The sequence below is a fragment of the Artemia franciscana genome, chromosome 17, assembly GCF_032884065.1.
Source record: "Artemia franciscana chromosome 17, ASM3288406v1, whole genome shotgun sequence".
Taxonomy (NCBI): domain Eukaryota; kingdom Metazoa; phylum Arthropoda; class Branchiopoda; order Anostraca; family Artemiidae; genus Artemia; species Artemia franciscana.
In genome coordinates, this window is record NC_088879.1 from 9,972,783 (window position 1) to 9,991,324 (window position 18,542).

Genomic DNA, 18,542 nt, shown 5'->3' on the forward strand with positions numbered 1-18,542 from the left:
AGGCCTCATTATAGGGCAAAGGCCTGTCCAGGACTTTGTCCGGGGGAGACTATTTTTTTTCAGCCGGTGGGAGGGCATAAGGTTATAATGTGTTGGTCCTAGACTCCACGGAGTGCACAATTTTTCTGGCAAATGGTAAACTTTGCCTGATATTTTAACTAAGATAAGCACCATCAACAGATTACTTTGGTCACAACACCTAAGGCGCAAAGATCCTCACTGCTCTGGGCAAAATGGTCATTTGTAAGGTCTATACCTCCCAGTAAAGGTCTATATCCCAGTAAAGGTCTATACCTCCCAGGAGGTATAGACCTTTACTGTTAAGGACATAAGGCCATAATGCATAAAACAGGAGACAAGATCTTTCATGAAGAGTGAATTGTATGGGTCTCAAAATCATCTTGCATGTTAGGTACTTGACAACATTGTTTGCCCGAGACCTACCGTTTCCCCTCGACAACACTACTTTGCAAGAGAATACGTTCCACCGATTAAGCCACTCCGAAGATGAAATTTATAACTTCACCTTCCTTGCCAGCACTGAAAACCTATGTCAAGCGGCGCTCAGAAGAACTTATGTCAACAACACAGACAATGTTAGTCTCAACTTAAACCCAGAATTCAGGCAGTTGTCCCCGGCTTGATCATTCATTAACTGAAATCTCATAATTGTCGGTCAAAGATTATTCTTGGAATCACCGTCTACCACGTGAGTGGCCCGAGAATGATGTGATAAAGTGACCTCACATCAGATACTGTCACTAAAATGTTTTACGAGTTAGAATATATGTCTTTACATTGATCCAAAACTTATGAAGCTCTTGAAATTGATTACTAAGTTCAAACATAATTCAAATATCCTTCCAGCGTTCAAGTTCAGCGTTTCAGCGTTCAAGCGTACTTTTCAACTCCCCTTGAAAAGTAAAAAAAAAGGAATACAAAATGAACCAGAGAATGAAGAGAACAGCTCTTTCATTACCAACAACAAAGCGAAAACTTGACGAAAAAAAGGTCGTAATTTCAATTTAGCCCCAAGGACCAGAGGCTGAATGCAGTTGAGCACTCGACGGCCTGATTGCGTGCATATTCAAAATCCGATTCTAGTAGGAAATCGACTGCCTCAGTTTATTGAAAATTTAATGGAATTACACATAAAAAATTGTCTTGAGCGTCATCAGATGGGGTGCCACCTGTACTTCAATAAAAATAGTCCCTCCCCTCTAGCACGTAATTTGATCAACGAATCAGATATCTCAAATATCCTCCTGCTAATTTTTGAATCAGAGATCCCATTAATGTTAAATAAATGCGCAATAAGTCCAAAGTCTAAGCGTTTCCAGGATTTTACAGTTTGATTTTTTTTTTTTTTTTTTTTTTTTTTTTTTTTTTTTTTTTTTTTTTTTTTTTACAAAAGACAGAAGATGGAAAAATGGGCTGACGGCCAATATAACACTTATCTTGCCTAAAACAATCTTAGAAGTGACAATCTTCAAAGTAGAGAACAAAGCTTTCTCCCAACCTCGTATTTTCTCGAAATGCACAAGAAATTGTTGTCGTAGAAACTTTGAAAAGAGCTAATTCGATTAGGGATTGAAAGGCTAATGCCCTTTTTAATAGTCGAAAGTGATTGGAGGGTGACTAACCCCTCCTCCCACGCCCATCATTTCCCAGAACATATCCAATAAAAATTTTGAGATAGCCATTTTGTTCAACGTAATCAAAAGGTCATAAATTACGTCTTTGGGGATGACAATCCCCCCCTCCGGCCACAGCCCTCAGAGCAAGGGTTGTAAGTTATGGCCTGAGGCATATAAGGTTTAAATAGAAAGGGTAATCGTATAAACTCCGAAGGGGGCCTCATTGGATTGGTAATCAGAAGTTATAGTGTTCTTTTTCAGATTGAAAGTGATCGAAGGGTGGATACCATCCCCCAAACCACGTATTTTGCCCAAATGCATCTGATGCAAATTTTAAGATGGCCATTTGTTGTAATAGAAAATTCAAAAAAGGATGCAAATTCAAATTCAAAAAACTCGATTGGAAATTGAAAGAGTCATTGCCCTTTTTATTGGTCAAAAATGATTGAAGGGCAACAAGCCCCTCACGCCCATCAATTCCCAAAACACAGCCAATCAAAATGTTGAGATAGCCATTTTGTTCAGAGTAGTTGAAAGATCCGGCGATTATTTCTTTGACAACCCCCATACCTTCTCAAGACCAAAACATAATTTGCAATTTATTGAAAAAAGCGGCAATGGATTGTCAGTTTAGCATACATATACTGATATTTATTCCTTAAAGTTTAAATAAATTTTATTTACTTAAAGTTAAAACAGACAAAACATTTTAAACGTAATTAAGAGTCAGCTTTTAAGAGTCAAAAGTGAATCGAGGGACGTCGGCCCCCCCCCCCCAACCGATCATTCCCCAAAACATATCCGACAGAAATTTTAAGAGGGCTATTTTGTTCAGCATTGTTGAAAGGTCTAGTATTGGGGATGTAAACCTTTCCACAGTCCACAAGACCAGGGTTGTAAGCTAGGCAATTCGTTCATTGTTTATACATAGTATATGTTATTGAGAAAGGCATAGATGTTTGAACTTTACTTTCCAAGAAGACAAAATGTATTCAGGTGAGCCTTTCAGAGAATGTTGAGGGGAGTGTTGTACTAAATAGGGATTGTCAAATCTCATAATACGGATTGTCAAAAGGGTGCAACACAGGAATAATTGAGCATATTAATTTGGAAAATTTAGGAAATGATTAGGGGGGGGATCAAAAACTCAAAATTTGCATGCTATCAATGCTACTAAAACTATCACCGCTACTACTACCACACTACTCCATTTACAGTATTAAGGAGAAATTTGAGCTAAATCAAAATACACTATGTGCATACACATTGTCAAAATAGCATATCTCAAGAAATGATTTGGGTTTAAATTGAAACTTTCAGAGAATACTTAAAGAGGAAGATCATGTTACCGAAAGACAATAAGTGCACACTACTGCAAAATACTACTGTTACAGCTACGTTTACTACTACTACTACTACTACTTCTATTGCAACTACTTGTAGGGCTAAGAACAATGAGATGAGAATTTCAAGTATATAAACATACAGGTTTTCAGAAGGAAATATCAGCGGTGTCATGGCAATGGCTAACTGCATTAAGTTGAAACTTCCAGGACTTGATGAGAGGGATGTTCGACTGACCAAAAGACAAAGGTCAATGCTACTGCTACTAGTAGTACTACCGCTATTCAATACTACTAGTAGTAATATCAATACTACTACTGTGACTACTATTACAACACTGCCTAAGGGAATGAAGGAAACATTTTCAAGAAATTTTGAGGGGGGAAGATTAACATAATCAGAACAGGTCCTCCGTATACGGGTTGTCAAAACACTGTATCAGCAATTTCTTAGGAGCAGTTATGTGTGTGAAGTTGGAATTAACAGGGCTTGTAGTTAGGGATGTTGAACTAGCCATAAGAAATAATTTGCATCCTAATGCTTCTGATTGTACTCATACTATTATTACTGTTACTATTATTACTACCTCTATTACTGGTACTGCTACTAAAGCTTAGGCTGGTAAAATTAATTCTAAAGCTACTACTACTACTATTGCTATCAAAACTGAAGATGTTAAGGCGATAAATTTGGGATATATAGAAGTTGTACGGAACTAAATTGAAACACACTACGCCCCCATAGGCTGTCAAGCGGACGCAACAGAAATGCTTCAGGAATGGTATGCATTAAGCTGCAACTTTCAGAGTGTGTTGGACGGGATGTTGAAAAACCCAAAGGTGCTATGCCCATACTGCTACTACTGCTGCTACAACTTTTGCTACTGCGCAAACTAAGGGCATTAAGGTGAGGCTTTTAAGGAATATTTAGGCAGATGTTGAACTAAAGGCAGATGTTGAACTAAATAAAAACAAGAGCCAAGGGCTCATATGGCACTTATGATGACATCAGATCCTAAAATTAGACTCAGTACTAGAGTTATTGATTATGCTCTTCGTCCAGAAGCACTGAGATCGCTAAAGCACTTGAAATCTCCCCCCAAATCACCCAAAGAGATCAGACGTGGTCCGCTTATGTCAATCACGTATCTAGAACTAGTGCTTATTCTTCCCATCAAGTTTCATCCCCATCTCTCCACTCTAAGTGTTTTCCAAGATTTCCAGTTTCCAAGATTTCTGCTTCCCCCCTCCATCACCAATTTCCCCAGATCCGATAATAATTGAAAATAGAGCATCTGAGACATGAGATCTTTGAGATCTTTCTATATATCAAGTTTCGTTAAGATCCGATCACTCACTCGTAAGATAAACATACCTCAATTTTCCCGATTTCCCATCCCTCCAGCCCCCACCCCCGGATGGTCAAATTGATGAAACGACTGTTATTAAGTCAATTTGTCCAGGTCTCTGACACGCCTACTAATTTTAATCGTCCTAGCACGTTCAGAAGTACTGAACACATCAAAGCACAGGAAATCCCCCCTTAACTCCCCAAAAAGAGCGGATCCGGTCCACTTAAGTCAATCACGTATCTAGGACTTGTGCTTATTCTTCTAACCAAATTTCATCCCGATCTCTCCACTCTAAGCATTTTCCGAGATTTCCGGTTTCCCCCTCCAACTCCCCGTAATGTCATCGGATACGATCGAGACTTTAGAGCTCTGAGACACTAGATCCTTCTAAATCTCGGATTTAATTAAGAGCCGATCACCCGTTCTTAAGTTAAAAATACCCCATTTTTTCTAATTTTTTGAGTTATGTCCCCCCATCTCCCCAAAGAGAGCGGATCCGGTCTGGTTATGTCAATCACGTATCTAGGACTTTATTTTAATCTTCCACGAAGTTTTATCCCGATCCCGCCACTCTAAGCGTTTTCCAAATTTCGCTTCCCCCTCCAACCGGATCCGATCGGGAGCTATGAGCATATGGACTTTAAAAAGGTGACAAAGCAATATATGAAGAACAACTTATATTGTTAGTTTCGACCTTTAAGGTAAGTTGTGGGGGATTTTGAACTTGCCGGATGGCGCTATATGTATGTTTTTAATACTACCACTACAGTTTAAGTACGTTTAGGTACTACACGTACTTAATTAACGTAACGTACTTAAGTACGTACAGTTTTAGTACTGCAGTTTAGGGAACGTTTAGGAGTTTCAGTTGAAGGAAAAAACTGTAGGCATGGAGGTTTTCAAAAGGGCACATAAGCAATATAATAGGCAGAACCACTCTATAATGGCTAGAAATATCATTGAAACTTTTAAAGGAGTTAATTCAATTCAAAATTAAAGGTTTTGGTGCCCTTTTCAAGAGTAACAAGGGATTGGAGGGCAAGCAGCCCTTCTCTCAAGCCCCTTCACTTTCCAAACGCATCCAGTCAAAATTTTGACAGCCATTTCGTTCAGAGAACGCTCCAGGAACAATATTAGGGATATTTAGCATGTGAACTCCCCACAACTATTCAATTGGCCCATTATGCTTTAAAATTAAATTTTACTTTAAAATAAAAGGGATTGTGTTTATGGTTGTCAATAAGACACCTCAGCAACATATTGAGAACGACTGGGGGTAATAAGTTGAAACTTTTGGGGATACTACTATTACTAATTCTGCTTTTACAATTTAAATAAATAAAAAGATTGTAAGTGTATCCAGGTTGTCAAAGAGCATAGATAGAATCTTTTGGGAGAGACATTAAGTTTTATTTTTCAGGTCAACTTCAGAAGCTATACAATTAAATTAAAAAATATTGTTTGTGTCAGGGTTAACAATTGTTTAAAAAGCTTTTTTAACATACAAATAACAATCCAAACTAAGGATTCGTATAGAAAAAGAGCTGAAAAGCTATAAAATATTATTTTTCCGATAAAAAGTCTAGGTCAATTAAAACGAACAGAAATTAATTTAAAACACTTTTTCCACAAAACGCGTTTTTCGAAGAAAAGTAAAGAGCTCCACTAGGCCAAGGATGAGCAATAATAAAGTCAGATAATCTTCCAAGCGTAAAACTACCACAGATCACTATCAATAAATAAATAAAACTCAAAACGATCCGAAATTAACATGAGTAGGGTTGATAATCGCCATGCCTTCTCAAAACCAGAACACAATTTACGCTTTACTGAAAGTAAAAAACGTTTGAAATGTTTTCACTTTTCTTACTTTCACAAATAAAAAATATAACAAAACTTTTAAGGAATAAATATCAGCATGTGTCAATTAAACTGACAATCCACGGTCATTTGTTCCGTTGTTGTTGTTTTGTTTTTCAGTAAAGGGCAGATTGTTTTCTGGTTTTGAGAAGGCATGGGGGTTATCAGCCCAACTCATGTTATTTTTGCTCATTTTGAGCTTGACATGCATGTTTATTGTAATCTATAAACAAAAATAATCAAATATCCATTTTACCATATTAAGCAAAACCAAATTACGACAGAATTCCTTTTCCACGTCAAGAACCTGTAAATAATCAAATGACAAAGATATTTCCTTGTCATTGGTATTCACAGCTTATATAAATCCTCCGAACCTTCAAGCATTTTTAAAATCCAAATTGCTCATTTTAATATTCGCCTCTGCTCCAAAATCTGCCACTAAAACGAAACAATAATAATGACCAGTAAACTTGCCAATAGAGAAGGGATGAACTTAACTATGCTTTTAAATATATTCAAATAGTCCTATAAAGCCAAATGTTTTAATTACCTGAAATATACACCAGAAGGATCTACAACAAGAGGGCAGTCAAGTCCAGGGCCATCTTGGGAATGGACGCAATACACATATCGTTTCCTGTAATTTTATGAAGAAATAAAACAACCTCATAGGAAACATATAAACAAACATACACATAAAAATATCCATAATCTGCAAAGATTAACACACAATCATAAATTAAACCTCACAAACTTCAGTGAGAAAAGCTGAGCTTGTGGTCTGAACTGCTTTATGTCAGAAAGATAAAAATGAACAAAAAGACCTCGTTGCATTGATTCGTGACGCCCTTTTTTAAGACCAAAAACAGAACTCTTTTTACAAAATATGATTACAACAAAATAATGAGCTACGACAAGCAATGACTGATGAAAATTGAAAAACAAAAACATACAGACAAAAACACGGTATCATAAACATTCTTGGCTGTCCCATTGTCTGTGCATATAAATAGATTGTCAGGTTTGCCGACTCTTGAACATGCAACATATAATTTTCCATGGGTAAAACAATCTGTATTCAGATCTATACCTCATTATTCTAATGATTGCCCTTGAGCTTTGTTGATGTTGATTGTTAATCGAACATTCCCTGTGTCCCCGTCGTCATTTATATATCCCCCTGTGCCCCCCAGCGTCCCCGTTGTTGTTGTTTCCCTGTGTCCCGGTCGTCATTTGTGTCCCGGTGTCCCAGTCTGTAATTTCACTTTGAGTGTCGCGGTCGTTATTTATATTCCCTGTGTCCCGGTCGTCATTTTTGTCCCGGTCGTCATTTGTGTTCCGGTGTCCCGGTCTGTAATTTCTCTTTGAGTGTCCTGGTCGTCATTTATATTCCCTGTGTCCCGGTCGTCATTTGTGTCCCGGTGCTTTGTTGATGGTGATTGCTAATCGAACATTCCTTGTGTCCCGGTCGCTTTCTCTTTGAGTGTCCCGGTCGTCATTTATATTCCCTATGTCCCGGTGTCACGGTCGTCATTTGTGTCCCGATGTCCCGGTCTTTAATTTCGTCAGTCGACAAACATGACGTCAGTAGACACACAAACATGACGTCACTCGAAACACACACACACACACACAGACAACTTATTTTTATATATATAGATTATGTGGTTTTAAGCAGCATATTTTGTAACCTAGGCAGTGTCCAGTGGACTGCGCTCTATATATAATTTAACGTTACATAACTTTACGTTATGGAAAGTACACATAGCCGAAACAAAACAGAATTTCGGGATAAGCAATTTCTGAATTTTTAAAATAAATTAATAAACATCCCCTAGCAAGGACTTTTTTAAATGTGAAAGGTTATGCTTAATGTAACTAAACCACTAAGCATAGAATATTGAGGACGCAGATTGAAACCCGCTAAATGGTTTTTAAGTCTTTGTCATGCCATTAATGAGTTATTTCCTAGCGAATTTTTCTTTCATTTTCTATTTTACTCCTCTACATTTTATTTTGCAAGGGGCGTATAAACCAAACCAAAAAATATTTCACATCTGGCTAACGTGAAATACCCATAAGACTGTCATAATCTTCTTCTAAAATCTAATAATTTCTGTTCATTATAAATTTCATGCTGCTTTTTACTTTCAGCTGAAAAAACTTGTTTTTTTTTTTAATATAATTATGGAGTAAACAACGACTTTCAATTAAATCTAGACTCTAGGCAATTCGATAAACCTTGTGCATTTTAGAGAAAGGTAAAATTTTTGATTTCAATTCTTCTTTTATATCGTCACTGTGTAAGAAACTTATGGAGCAAGAAAGCATATTTATTTTGAGTCCCAAAGGCCTACTATCTGTACGATGGATGAATAAAACTGGATGACGTCATACTAAAAAAAATATCACTAACTAAATTACAACCACCATTTGACAGAAAAAACATGACGTCAGGCTCTCAACACGACGTACTCATGATAGGATGACGTCACATTGAAAATAAAAGCCAAAGTAATGCTCGCATCACTTCAGTTTTTTACGGTTCACAGAAGAGAGAGGTATTAGTCAGATACAAGTTCAACAGCAAATTCAAGAATCATATTTGGTATTTCCCTTTTTCAGGTATTCTTTTGAGTCAACATGGAGGAAGGAACTTCCGTTTCAAGTAAGTAATTTATGAGTTATTTTAAAAACAACTTCAGAGTTTAGCAAATATCTAAAATTTCCTTTTCAGGTTCTTTTTTAAGTGAACGCAGAGGAACATACTTCAGTTTCAAGCATAGATGTAACAAATTATTTGAAAAAAATTTAGATTTAGCGCACGGCTAATACCTGAAATACCTGTTTCCAATTTATTTAGTAATAAGGGCTTGGCGTAGCGGAAGCGCGCTCGGCGTACGATTCGAGCGATGGATCGAAACCACTATCTGACAACTTTTTTTGTTTTTAAGATTTTAAGACCAGGAAATTAGATGAAATCTTTATAAAAACACAATTTTTACAAAACCAAGTTTTAAAAATGGAATAAAAAGGGGAAAATACAATTTTTACCTCTAAGCATTCTCTAAAGAATACTCGTGATATGCATACTTAAAATTTTTCTAAATATTTTGAATGTTGAGAACTCTTTAACTCAAACTTGAACCACGTGGTTTTTACAAAACCAAGTTTTAAAAATGGACTAAAAAGGGGGAAATACAATTTTTGGCTCTAAGTATTCTCCAAATAATACTTGTGATATACATACTTAAAAATTTTCTAGATATTTTCAATGTTGTGAACTCTTTAACTCAAACTTGAAAAAATTCCTGAAATTTAAACGTGGTGCACGTTTTCAGTCAACTATCTACTGATATCTAACTATTTAAAATACGGATCACATTTAACTTGTTTGAAAATTTTTACGAGTCTGAGTAAAACAGTTCAAAACATTCAAAATCTTAAGAAAATTTTGGAGTACGTATATACGTACAACATAAAAAATATTTTAAAATATTATTTATATAAAAAATATTCTTTAGAGCCAAAAAATTAATTTTTAATTCTAGTCGGGAGTCGAATTAAAAATGCGCGGGATATGGTAAGTCTTATCTGAATGGAAAGTTGATAGAATTCTGTGCAGTTTATACATTTGAGATTCAAGAAATTGACGTGTTTAAATGAAAATTCTCATATATTTTGTTTGATATTTCTTACTGATGAAAGATGATTAATATTTTACACTTTATATGGATATCCCCAGTGCAAACTGCCAAGGACATATCGAGGACGTGTTCGGGGGGAGGGTGGTTAAAAAAACTTTAAAAAACACATAAAAAGTTTGTTTATGCGCATTTTGATACGTTTTTACCAGTCGGAAAAAAACTTCCGGTGGGGGGTCAAACCTTGCAACACCCTTTCCCTGGTTACAGTCTTGCAAGCCTGTACACAGCCTCTCAGCCAATATCCTTTGCACTTTACTGAAAACAAAATACGTTTAAAATGTTTTCACTTTTCTTTCTTATGTTCATAAATAAAAAATTATCAAAACTTTTAAGGAATAAATGTCAGCATGTGTCAATTAAATTGACAATCCACAGTCATTTGTTTTGTTCTTGTTGTTTTTTTTTCAGTAAAGCGCAAATTGTGTTCTGGTTTTGAGAAGGCATGGGGGTTATCAGCCGTACTCAAGTTAATTCTTGCTCATTCTGAGCTTGACATGTATATCTATTGTAATTTAAAAAAAATATAATCTAAAATCCATTTTACCATATTATGCAAAACCAAATTACTTCGGAATTGCTTCTCCATGTCAAGAACTATGACTACAGTTTGACTAAACTAAGTCGATCTCGATTCACTGGGGTAAACACCAAATTCTCTTGGATGCATATTTATAACATTTAAATGAGAGGCTTTTTACTAGACCTAAGCCCATCATGGAAAGAAGGAGTTATATGACGGTTGGCTATTTTGTAAGCCCAATATGGTATTTTTTTTTTTTACATTTTATAGCTTAGCACCAAGTGAAGACACTACTCAACTGGTGGATTACTTGATTTGATCGTAAGTCACACCCAGTCTTCTAGGACCTTCTGAACTAAGTAATCGGATTACCTACACTTATTGACTAATCGGCCTTATTGCATCGGCCCTGCAGTGTGTTGCTACAGCAAGGTTCGATCTATGGTCAGGTATTATTAAGCTAAGGTCAAGCCCCCTGCATCACTACATGACAATCTCGTGAACCAATGTTTTGAATTTTCTGAACAAGTGCCTAAACGGGCCGCTCCTCGTCCAGACAGTAATTAATGATGATTGAGCAAGAACATCACGAAACCCAGCCTCTTATAATAGTTAAATAAAAAAAAAAACTTTTTTTTAACTGAAAGTAAGGAGCAACTTTAAAACTTAAAACGAACAGAAATGTTTGTGGTTTATGTTTGTGGTTAATTATGTTTAATTAACATAATTATTTAATTTATGTTTAATGTTTGTGGTTAATCGTCTCTTTAAATTATTAAATAAATAAATAAATATTAAATAAAAGTAAGTCATATATTATTTTTTTAAAATGATCTAAATCATACGACTAATATTTAATATTTTTCTTTTTCAGGTGAAGAAAGCGGAAGGATCATGTAAATAAGTTATATGTTATATAAAAATTGTTCTAAAGCATATACTGATATTTAATATTTTTTTCTTTTTCAGGTTCACTTTTGATTCAAAATAGAAAAAGAAAGCTTAAGGATCATGCAAATAAGTCACACATTATTTTTAAAAAATGTTCTAAAGCATATAACTAATATTTCATATTTTTCTTTTTCAGCTATCCTTTTGATTCAACATGGAAGCTAAAGGACCATGTAAGTAAGTTATTCTAAAAATTGCTTATTTTAATAATAACTTATTCTTATTTATATACGTTATTTTAAAAAATGTTCGAAAGCATATGACTAATATTTAATATTTTTTTCTTTTCCAGGTTCCCTTTTGATTCAATATATAAAAAGAAAGCTTAAAGAGCATGTAAGTAAGTCTTATATTATTTTTTTAAAATGTTCTAAAGCATATGACTAATATTTAATATATTTGTTTTTCAGGTTCCCCTTTGATTCAACGTAGAAGAAAAAAGCTTAAGAATCATGTAAGTAAGCTATATATTATTTTTAAAAAATGTTCTAAAGCATATGACAAATATTAAATATTTTTCTTTTTCAGGTTCCCTTTTGGTTCACGTAGAAGAAGAAAGCTTAAGGCTCATGTAAGTAAGTTATATAATATTTTAAAAAAAATGTTCTAAAGTAATGACTAATATTTAATATTTTTCTTTTTCAGGTTACCTATTAATTCAACACGGAAGAAGAAAGCTTAAGGATCATGTATGTAAGTTATATATATTTTTTTAATATTCTAAAGCATGACTAATATTTAATATTTGTCTTTTTCAGATTCCCTTTTGATTCAACGTAGAAGAAGAAAGCTTAAGGATCATATAAGTAAGTATATTAAATTTAAAAATATTAATTTTATTTAAATATTATATTAAATATAATTAAATATAATTTAAATATATATTAAATTAAATATTAATTTTATAAAAATTTAAAAAGTATATTAAATTTTAAAAATGTTCTAAAGCATATGACTAATATTTGATATTTTTTCTTTTTCAGCTTCCCTTTTGAATCAACTTAATAGAAGAAAGCTTAAGGATCATGTATGTAAGTAATATATAATTTTAATCATGCTTAACGATCATGCAAGTAAGTTATATATTATTTTTAAAGATGATCTAAAAAATATGACTAATATTTAATATTTTTCTTTTTCAGGTTCCCTTTTGGTTCAACATAGAAGAAGAAAGCTTAAGGATCATGTAAGTAAGTTATATATTATTTTACATAAATGTTCTAAAACATATGACTAATATTTAATATTTTTCTTTTTCAGGTTCCCTATTGATTCAACACGGAAGAAGAAAGCTTAAGGATCATGTAAATAAGTTATATATTATTTTAAAAAAATGTTCTAAAGCATATGACTAATATTTAATATTTTTCTTTTTCAGGTTCCCTTTTGATTCAACAGAGAAGAAGAAAGCTTAAGGATCATGTAAGTAAGTTATATTTTATTTTTAAAAAATGTTCTAAAGCAAATGACTAATATTTAATGTTTTTCTTTTTCAGGTTCTCTTTTCATTCAACATGGACAAAGAAAGCTTAAGGATCATGTAAGTAATTACATAAAAAAAACTAATTTTTTTAGCTGAAAGTAAGGAGCGACATTAAAACTTAAAACGAACAGAAATTACTCCGTATATGAAATGGGTTGTCCCAAGCTTTAGCGTAAAGAGCGAGGGATTGCGGAGGGGACAACCCATTTCATATACGGAGTAGTTTCTGTTCGTTTTAAGTTTTAATGTCGCTCCTTACTTTCAGTTAAAAAACTAGTTTTTTTTATGTAATTTCTGAACGTTTTTGAATTAATGCATGTTTGATTTTGGCTCTCCACACATAAATTATTAAAATGAAATTTGCATATTAATTCCTTTTTTGGCTAAATGGCTTTCTCTTAGTTTTGATCAGACGATTTTGAGAAATAAGGGATGGGGAAGGAAGCCTAGTTGCCATGCAACTTTTTTCGGTTACATAAAAAGGCAAATATAAAATTTTATTTTTAACGAATTTTTTTATTAGTAAAAAATATACGTAACTTAAGAATTAACTTACGTAACAAACTTTTATATTCTTTAATTTTTATTATGTATATGAGGGGGTTTGTACCCTTGTTAATACCTCGTTCTTTACACTAAATCGTAAGTTTTGTCCAAATTCTTTAAGAATGACCCCTGAATCAGAAAGGCCGTAGAATAAATAGTTGAAATTACTAAAAATACTATAGCATAAAGAGCGAGGTATTTATCTCCTCCTAAATACCTCACTCTTTATGCTAAAGTACTTTTAGAACCCCTCATATGCGTAATAATCTCTGTTCGCTTTAAGTTTCAATGCTACTCTTTACTTTCAATTGAAAAAAACTTTTCCATGTTTATTTTTTCATTGTTTTTTTTATAGTAATTTTAGAAAATTCTGCGCCCTTTTCATTGAATTTCTGTTCCCTAGTGACATATTTCTCCAAGGAAAGATCCTCCCACATAGCCCCCTCCCCTCAACCCCACCCCCAAAATAAAAAAAAAGCCTGAAAACGACTGTACACTCGCCAATAACCATTATTATATGTAAACACTGGTCGAAGTTTGTAACTTGCAGCCCCTCCCCCAGGGACTGTGGGGGAGTAATTCCCAAAGACATAGTTATTATGGTTTTTGACTATGCGGAACAAAATGGCTATCTCAAAATTTTGATCTGTTGACTTTGGAGAAAAAATGAGTGTGGGAGGGGGCGTAGGTGCCCTCCAATTTTTTTGGTCACTTAAAAAGGGCACTAGAACTTTTCATTTCCGTTAGAATGTGCCCTCTTGCGACATTCTAGGACCACTTGGTCGATACGATGACCCCTGGGAAAAAAAAACAAACAAACAAATAAACACGCACCCGTGATTTGTCTTCTGGCAAAATATACGAAATTCCACATTTTTATAGATAGGAGCTTGAAAATTTTGCTATAGGGTTCTCTGATACGCCGAATGCGATGGTGTGATTTTCGTTAAGATTCTGTGACTTTTAGGGGGTGTTTTCCCCTATTTTCTAAAATAAGACAAATTTTTCCAGGCTCGTAACTTTTGATGACAAAGACTAAATTTGATGAAACTTAGATATTTAAAATCAGCATGAAAATCTGATTCTTTTGATGTATATTTTAGCATCAAAATTCCATTTTTAGAGTTTCGTTTACTATTGAGCCGGGTCGCTCCTTACTACAGTTCGTTACCACGAACTGTTTGATTTATATTGTTGCAATGCTTCGTGACGCCCTCTTTTAAGACAAAAACAGAACTCTTTTTACAAAATATGATTACAACAAAATTATTAGCTACGACAAGCAATGACTGACAAAATTTGAAAAACAAAAACATACAAAGAAACACACTACAACATATGCAATATCCAGCAAATGTTGTTGGAATCGCGGAGGGATCCCCTCCGCGATCCCTCGCTCTTGACGCTAAAGTTAGTAATTGTTTTAAAGAGTAGAACTGTGGCAAAGAGTCAAACTTTAGCGTAAAGAGCGAGGGATTCCGGAGGGGACAACCCATTTCATATACGGAGTAATTTCTGTTCGTTTTAAGTTTTAATGTCGCTCCTTACTTTCAGTTAAAAAACTAGTTTTTTTATTTAATTTCTGAACATTTTTGAATTAATGCATGTTTGATTTTGGCTCTCCGCACATAAATTATTAAAATGAAATTTGCATATTAATTCTTTTTTTTGGCTAAATGGCTTTCTCTTAGTTTTGATCAGACAATTTTGAGAAATAAAGGGTGGGGAAGGAGCCCTGTTGCCCTCCAATTTTTCGGTAATTCAAAAAGGCAACTAAAACTTTTAATTTTTAACGAACGTTTTTTATTAGTAAAAAATATACGTAACTTAAGAATTGACTTACGTAACAAACTTTTATATTCTTATATTTTTATTATGTATACGAGGGGGTTTGTCCCCTCGTTAATACCTCGCTCATTACTCTAAATCTTAAGTTTTGTCCCAATTCTTTAAGAATAACCCCTGAATCAGAAAGGCCGTAGAATAAATAGTTTAAATTACTAACAATACTTTAGCATAAAGAGCGAGGTATATATCTTCTCCTAAATACCTCACTCTTTATGCTAAAGTATTTTTAGAACCCCTCATATAAGTAATAATCTCTGTTGGTTATAAGTTTTAATGCTACTCCTTACTTTCAATTAAAAAAAAAACTTTTTTATGTTTATTTTTTCATTGTTTTTTTTTATATAAGTTTTTATATAGGTAATAAGTTTTTTTTATAGTAATGCTAGAAAATCCTGCGCCCTTTTCATTGAATTTCTCTTTCCCCATGACATATTCCTCCAAGGAAAGATCCTCCCACATAGCCCCATCCCCTCAACCCCACCCCCGAACCAAAAAATCCCACTGAATACGTCTGTACGCTTCCCAATAACCATTACTGTATGTAAACGCTGGTCAAAGTTTGTAACTTGCAGCCCCTCCCCCGGGGACTGTGGGAGAGTAAGTCATCCCCAAAGACATAGTTATTATGGTTTTCGACTATGCGGAACAAAATGGCTATCTCAAAATTTTGATCCGTTGACTTTGGGAAAAATGAGCGTGGGAGGGGGCCTAGGTGCCTTCCAATTATTTAGTCATTTAAAAAGCGCACTAGAACTTTTCATTTCCGTTAGAATGAGCCCTCTGCGACATTCTAGGACCACTTGGTCGATACGATGACCCCTGGGAAAAAAAGAAAACAAAAAACAAATAAACACGCACCTGTGATCTGTCTTCTGGCAAAAAAAATACGAAATTCCCCATTTTTGTAGATAGGAGCTTTAATTTTTGCTATAGGGTTCTCTGATACGCTGAATGCGATGGTGTGATTTTCGTTAAGATTCTAAGACTTTTAAGGGGGTGTTTCCCCCTATTTTCCAAAATGAGGCAAATTTTCTCAGGCTCGTAACGTTTGATGACAAAGACTAAATTTGATGAAACTTATATATTTAAAATCAGCATGAAATTCAAATTCTTTTGATGTATCTTTTAGCATCTAAATTCCGTTTTTTAGAGTTTTGTTTACTATTGAGCCGGGTCGCTCCTTATTATAGTTCGTTACCACGAACTGTTTGAAAGAAAGCAACTCAAGGTGCTCTGCTAAAAAAGAAAAACAGAGCATCTGAAGTCTGAGAAGAGCAAAATAATCGGCTTCCACACTACACACGTAATTTTTCTGCGCAAAGTGGTTAAGTTACTTTATACTAAGTGTGGCCATATACACTTAAAAGTCCTTTCAAATCTGGCTAACGTAAAATACCCATAAGACTGCCATAATCTTCTTCTAAAATCATCAAAATCGAGGTAGTTTGATACCTCGCTATTTAAACTAGAGTTTGACATTTGTCCCAATTCTTTAAGAACGACTCCTAAAGTACAAGGGCTGTTTAATTAGAACAGTAAGAAGCTTTTTTTCGAAATACTAAAAAACTTTATATATCTATAAATAAAACCCTCTCATATATCTAATAATTTCTGTTCATTATAAATTTTCATGCTGCTTCTTACTTTCAGCTGAAAAAACTAGTTTTTTTTTAAAATATAATTATGGAGTAAACAACGACTTTCAAGCAAATCTAGACTCTAGGCAATTCGATAAATCTTGCGCATTTTAGAGAAAGCTAAAATTTTTGATTTCAATTCTTCTTTTATATCGTCACTGTGAAAGAAGCTTATGGAGCAATAAAGCAGATTTATTTTGAGTCACAAAGGCCTACTATCTGTATGATGGATAAATAAAATTGGATGACGTCATATTAAAAAAGATATCACTAACTAAATTACAACCACCATTTGACAGAAAAACATGACGTCGTGCTCTCAACACGATGTACTCATAGGAAAGGATGACGTCACGTTGAAAATAAAAGCCAAAGTAGTGCTCGCATCACTTCAGTTTTTTACGGTTCACAGAAGAGAGAGGTATTAGTCAGATACAAGTTCAACAGCAAATTCAAGAATCATATTTGGTATTTCGCTTTTTCAGGTCCTCTTTTGAGTCAACATGGAGGAAGGAACTTCCGTTTCAAGTAAGTAATTTATGAATTATTTTAAAAACAACTTCAGGGTTTAGCAAATATCTAAAATTTCCTTTTCAGGTTCTTTTTTAAATGAACGCAGAGAAACATACTTCAGTTTCAAGGATATAAGTAACGAATTATTTGAAAAAAAATTAGATTTAGCACACGGCTAATATCTGAAACTTCCTTTTTCATTGGGCACATTCCGCACCGTGATCGTTATTAATGATGAGTAATTTTTCTGACTGAAAAAAAAACTTCAGGGTTTAGCAAATATTCAAAAATTATTTTTCAAGTTCTCTTTTAAGTGAACTCGGAGGAAGAACCTTCGGTTTCAAGGATATAAGTAACAAATTATTTGGAAAAAATTTAGATTTAGCGCACGGCTAATACCTGAAACTTCCTTTTTCATTGGGCACATTTCGCATCGTGATCGTTATTAATGATGAGTAATTTTTCTGACTGAAAAAAAACTTCAGGGTTCAAGTTCATTTTTCCAGTTCTCTTTTAAGTGAACTTGGAGGAAAAACATTCAGCTTCAAGCACATAAGTAACAAATTATTTGGAAAAAAAAATTAGATTTAGCACAGGGCTAATACCTGAAACTTTCTTTTTCATTGGGCCATTCCGCGTCGTGATCGTAATTAATGATGAATAATTTTTCTGACTAAAAAATTGTTCCATGTCGCCAAATTGAAAAGAAAAAGCCCTACCCATTATTAGTTATGTTTTACGTTTGAAAAATAACTAAGTTATTACCACGTTTTGACAAAATTTGACCACATCTCAAAATTTAAGATGCTTATTTCGGCCCTTTCCTCTCACCTGATTTGGCTCAGAATTTAATTTCAGCTTTTTTTTACCTAACATATTAATATTCTGATATATTTGAATCTCCAAAATACTTAATTATCCTACAATTCAGTCTATTACTTTAGAAGAAACACAAAATATGTTTCCAATTATTTACAAAGAAGGCCTTGGCGTAGCGGAAGCACGCTGTTTGAGTTGAGTTTACGAGTTTGAGTAAAACAGTTCACAACATTCAAAATATTAGGAAAATTTTGAAGTACGTATATAAAGAATATTCTTTAGAGCCGGGAAATTTTGTTTTTAATTCTAGTCGGGAGTTAGAA

The 18,542-nt window shown here is 34.0% G+C and overlaps 1 protein-coding gene across 1 annotated transcript in view; it reads right to left on the reverse strand.

Moving 5' to 3' along the window:
• Positions 1-18,542, reverse strand: part of LOC136037815 (FAD-dependent oxidoreductase domain-containing protein 1-like) — a 108,591-nt gene that overhangs the window by 24,505 nt on the left and 65,544 nt on the right. Inside the window, exon 5 of the mRNA XM_065720647.1 lies at positions 6,746-6,832. Coding sequence (XP_065576719.1) covers positions 6,746-6,832 — 87 coding nt within the window. The remainder of the gene's footprint in view (positions 1-6,745; positions 6,833-18,542) is intronic.